Consider the following 5566-nt stretch of genomic DNA (forward strand, 5'->3'; position numbering starts at 1 on the left):
GCACACGTACGCGGTGCTGATTATCTTGACAGCCCCCACGCCGTGGCCAACGCCTACGTGCCCATGCATGTGCACAGTGCACCTGCCCAGGTCGACAAATCTTGCTAATTGTTGAGCTTTGACCTTATCAATTAGACATATATGTATTTTTTTGGAATGAAGACGCTAGAAGGGTCCGGCTTTGACATATATGTATGTATGTAATGTATAATAGGCGCCTGGCTGTGTACGTGCGTGCGCGCTCATCCTATATAATGCAGTCTCATTACGAAGCCATTTACCAAGATCGACGAGCAATTAGCTAGCTAAGCTAGGGCAAACTGAAGTAAGAGGGGATAGATAGTGCCTACGAGTGTTAGCAAGATGCCGAAAGAACCGAGGCGCAGCAACAATCAGCGCCCCCTGCATATACGTAAGTAGCCATGATTCTTCTTATGCGTGTTCTTTTTGTTATCCATCCGATTTTGGAAGATTTTCAGCCCATCACATTTTCCTTGAGGTGATCAATCCATGCATGTACGTGTACGTGCATGCTACTAGCTTTCTTTCGAATGGAGATTGCACATATTAATTCCTGTTCCCACATCCTTGCCAAGTTTCTTTGAGTAATAATTATTAAACTCTATCTATCCTTGAGAACTGGGCGTCGCTCATGGCCTCAGATCGATACTAGCAGCTCCTCACGCTCAGATCTGAGACTTTGCCTTCCCTGGCCGCGGTGCCTCGCGATTTTTATAAATGGAAGGGCCACAACTACTATTTTATGTTCATGTATTGGTCGAGTTTTCTCTACTATTCCGTCTACTACGCGTCTTTTCTTTTTGTACATTGTGATTTTTTCTATTTCTTTGTCGTTCAGTCTATTCGCAGCAGTTTTCGTTTTGGCATATTATATCATAGGTTTAGCCCCGTTCTGAGCAAAATCCAAAGTTCCGTGCATCGAAGTCTCTGCTACACGAATTCGACATGGTGAACCTTTTTTAATTCTTGTGAAAAACAATTACATTTCGCGCACCCTTGCAACTAGCTATAAAAAAACACAAAATCTGACGCAGTTGACTTGTGCTTGTGAACCATGTCATCTGCAATGATCTGCATTGACACTTCCATTTTTTTTCCCCTATAACTTATAATGTCATTTCACACATTATTTCAGTTTTATCTATGTTAACTCTATTTCTTGTCTTTTTTGTTCTCTACAGCAACAATAGGTAGGCGACAGCCTCCAATCATGCAGGAACATATTACCAAGGAACGCCCAACTCATCAGAACAATCCAGCAGGTTGTAAAAAGATGAAGGAAACTAAGTTGGGGCTTTTCTTTTATTTCGGACTCGCTGGCTCTTATATGAAACTTATGTCCATGTTGTAAATTTTGAGGCAAAAATTAGCATGTACACAATACATACAACATACTTGTCATTTTGTGGTTCATATTTGAACTAAATCCAATGATTGCATCCAAATATTCACTATCCTGATTAATTGGATCCAATTCTTTTTAAACGAATAGACTATATTTTCACGTACGCATGCAAATTTTTCAAAATAATGACTTAATTGAGTTGTGTTTGACAAATTACTTTCCTCACTTGGCTTACAATTTCTCTGAGTTTTATTTATTTACATTTTATGGAACATATTCTATTTATTTATGAAGGGGTGAATGCTCCATCTAGTGGTGGAAATACGCCATCATACGAATATAGTCTCAACCCATGGAAACAACCCACCTCGTAGGTAGATAAGACAAGGTTGAATGGTTATATTTAGTTGTCCTACTAAAGACTTGGCTTTTAAAACATTTTACAAATTGTATGCGGCTAATTAGTCTAAAATCAAATAAAACGTAATAAAACATTAGAAATTTTAAGTTTCTATTTCTATTTCGAGAATTAAATTCAAAGAAACACATGCAACCTCTAGACTGGTAACATGCATATATTTTATTATGTTTTTCCTATTATTCATATATGCATGTATTTAAAAAAAATAAGCTAATAAGTTTTTCTAAGTTACTATAATTTACTTCCTCACATGTCTTTTCGGTTATCTGGTTTTATTGGAAAATTGAGATTCATTTATCTCCATGAAGGGTTGAATGCCCCCACGTGGGGTGGAGTTGGCCATCTTGGTAATCCCCAAGCCCAAGTTCATTCTACCATTACAGCTCCAACCCATCAACATGAAAAAACTGGTAAGTGGATGTAAGAAAGTGAAAATGTTATTTTTCGATGTTCTGGCGTAGACTTATTTTTTATTGTAAAAGTTATGTAAAAGGCACATCTAATCTCACAACCAATAAATATGTGGCCTTTGAGGCCAATTTGTTTTACATGGAACTTGGTTTAGATAGAACATTTATCTGTTGGCGATTTTTTGAACCAAACTCAAGGATCTATGTACAAATATCCTCTTTATATCATGTTAATATGCAATTTTCAGATTTCTGTTAAGCAAGTTTGTTTGAGTATGATTGCGTATAGACTTGTGTAAAGGGGTTGTTGTGTAGGGATGAATTACGCATCAAGGGGTGGAGTGGGCAATCCTACCAACCAGCAGGAAAATTCTACCAAGATTGTCCCAAACCATGAAAACAATATAGGTACGGGGGCATTTTATTTGAGTATGGTTCCATATAGGCCCGTGTAAATTTCCCAAAATAAGCCCACATTCTACCAGCATAACTTATTAATTTACTTTCTCACATGTCTTCCATGTAAACTGAGTATAAATTATCAATATATTTTAGAACTCATTTTTTTCACGTAGGGGTGAATTACCCATCAAGAGGTGGAGTGGGAAATCCTTGCAACACGCAGGATAATTCTAGCAAGATAGTCACAAACTATGGAAACATTACAGGTATGTTTATGTAAATATAAAAAGTTGGAATTATTATGTTTTGTTCTATGAGAGACTCATTTGCTCTTCCGAAACTTATGTAAGATTTAGTCCATATTTTAATTATACTTATGTGTTGAAATTCACTTTTCTCATGAAGGATTGAATGTTCCATCAATGGGTGTTGTTATCTTTCCTCACACCTTACAAGGTCATGGTGCCAATGTAGTCTCAACTCCCGAGAACAACACAACAACCGGTAAGCTTTTTCTTTAAAAAAGGATCATATGCGATTTGCTGTTTTAGTTATGTGCGTGAATAAAACAAACAAGTCTATTATATAAACCATGAAGGCGGTCAAAAAAAAGTGGGAAAAGCTGTAAGTCCAACAATGTTGCTTCCAAAGTCCTTGGCTCAATGTGTCGAATAGCTGTAATAAATAAACAAATGAAGACACACGTAGGGATAGTTATGTTTCTAGGACCTACGCTCCATGGTGAGCACATGCTCACAACACACCTAGCGTGTAGCACAGTTGAATGGTTATGTTTTGTTGATCATTTGCTCTCCTGAATTAACTTATGGTAAATTCTATATGGAACCTCTTTGCACATACCTTATTTGCAGCTTATAGCACATTTTAATTATGTGTCCCTATTTTGATCTATATCCACATATATTTGTAACCAAATCCACTCTATCCAAATTAGATACAATTGAAAAACATTTCTTGTGCAATATTTTATAGCATTATATACTCATTATATAACTGTATGAGTATTGGAGTACATATTTTATCAAACCCGATGCATCATATGCCTCTCACCTAATTTTAATTGTAGATGCACCAATCGTTGGATCAGCAAACAGAGCTATCCACATGACCAGTGAAAATCCTGCTGCTGAGATACAAGCTCAAATCGTAAGTCCTTATCCCCCCCCCCCCCCCCCCCCCCCCCCCCGTGTCATGCATAACCATGTCCATGGTGACTGAATCGTCAATCTGAAATCAATTTTCCTAGGTCAATGAGATAGTGTCCTCAGGGTAGCCATGAAGAGTGACTCAAGTTCAGTGAAGAAAGACGGATGCAGGTGACAATGTTGGTCCTACACGAAGTGCAAATAAACGCATATAGGTGTCGCGTATGAATTGTATACTCCTATGCATGTACTGCTCACAAGCATGTGCTTAGTCATTCGCAAAACAAAAAGGCATGTGCTTAGTGAGCGTCATTTGTTTGTAATTTGTGCCTGTAAGCATGTCACAGTAAGCATGGGTTAACGATGTATACTTGGTATATGAATATTTATATAAAGGTGTTATTTGCACATCTTATGTATTTAATATTGTTATTTTATTAGTATTTAATTTCTTTTTCGGTAAATTATTTCTAGATATTCCAAGAGCAACCACTAGTGGGGACAGGGCCTATAGCCCCGGCCCGTAAGGGGCTTTAGTCCCGGTTCACCAACCGGGACTAAAGGGGCGGGACTAAAGGCTAACCTTTAGTCCCGGCCCTGTTCCAAGCCGGGACCAAAGGTGCTCCACGTGGGCGTCTCGGAGCGCCCTCAGGGGCAGGCCCTTTAGTCCCGGGTCTTAACACGGACCGGGACTAAAGAGTTTCTACAGATTTTGTTTATTTTTGGATTTTAGGGTTTTAAGGTTTAGGTGTTCGGAAGATTAACGTGATGCCTCGTTTGGTGTTCGGGAATTAATTTTCATATAATTCTAAATAGAAATAATTATGCATATATATATAAGATTAACTTATCTTACAAGCGAGCATATGTATACAATTATATGAAGATCTGAATTATCGGGACCAGAGCCCGTCTATTCGATTACATGGACCAACATCAGTAATGGTCCCTAGCTACACTAAATCGCCCTTTGTCATCTATAGCTTCCGTCCTCAGAAAGGTCGCAAGCTCCTCTGCAACAGCAATCGCGCGTTGCTCTGGTAGGGACTTCTCCCTCATGGCTGTGTACTATATAAGAAGAGGAGATGAATACGAATATCAATCATGATAACAAAGAATGACGGGTAAAAATAGAGGTGTGAATGTTCATTGCTTACGTCGTATATGTGATCCTTGTGCTCAGAGGTAAACGTGCGAATGGTCTCGCAAACATAGTATCCGCATAGATGCGTCCCCCGTGGCTGCTAGTCGCACTTTACGAGAATAGAATATATATAATCAAAATAATAATCTAGCATCATAAATGTATTGAAAATAGAAGTATATCATACTACTACTTACCTGAGCCGCTCTAAAGGTCAGCTTCTCAGGCTCGATACCGGGAGTCACGCACTTGAACCGCTTCCAAACCCTGCCCGACAAGGAAAATGATTTGCTAAGTTTTTCATTAATTGATATATCAGAAAATCATCGAAAGAGACCGATAAAGCGCAAGAATGATTGAAATTACCCTTGGAGCATGTCCTGCAGGCTTTGGAACTGTTCCAAGGGTCTCGATAATGGGTCGAAGGCATCAACTCTTCCCTTATCAATTTGAATGTCCAACAGAATCCAATGAAAGCTGCACATGTATATATATATATATATATATATATATATATATATATATATATATATATATATATATATATGTCAGTAACTTATCAATTACACTTATAAGTGAATGGACACAACAGAGTAAAGACCCTCACCTAAAGTTGTATGGAAACAGTATGTGGTCACAGAAATTTTGATCCGTTAG

At 38.2% G+C, this 5566-nt stretch overlaps 1 protein-coding gene across 1 annotated transcript; it reads left to right on the top strand.

Moving 5' to 3' along the window:
• Positions 1-259: 259 nt before the first annotated feature.
• On the top strand, positions 260-4158 carry LOC123412085. Its single transcript, XM_045105034.1, has 8 exons — positions 260-412; positions 1203-1283; positions 2096-2197; positions 2513-2605; positions 2773-2865; positions 3005-3103; positions 3687-3766; positions 3867-4158. The coding sequence occupies exons 1-8, from the start codon at positions 364-366 to the stop codon at positions 3891-3893; spliced, it is 624 nt and encodes a 207-aa protein (XP_044960969.1). The 5' UTR covers positions 260-363; the 3' UTR covers positions 3894-4158.
• The last annotated feature ends 1408 nt before the right edge of the window (positions 4159-5566 follow it).

Source organism: Hordeum vulgare, chromosome 7H, assembly GCF_904849725.1.
Source record: "Hordeum vulgare subsp. vulgare chromosome 7H, MorexV3_pseudomolecules_assembly, whole genome shotgun sequence".
Taxonomy (NCBI): Eukaryota; Viridiplantae; Streptophyta; class Magnoliopsida; order Poales; family Poaceae; genus Hordeum; species Hordeum vulgare.

Coding starts and splice junctions, on each gene's coding strand:
- LOC123412085 (XM_045105034.1), top strand. CDS start 364: ATGCCGAAAGAACCGAGGCGCAGCAACAATCAGCGCCCCCTGCATATA. Junction 2,198..2,512: donor CCATCAACATGAAAAAACTG/GTAAGTGGATGT, acceptor GTTGTTGTGTAG/GGATGAATTACGCATCAAGG. Junction 3,104..3,686: donor CGAGAACAACACAACAACCG/GTAAGCTTTTTC, acceptor TTTTAATTGTAG/ATGCACCAATCGTTGGATCA.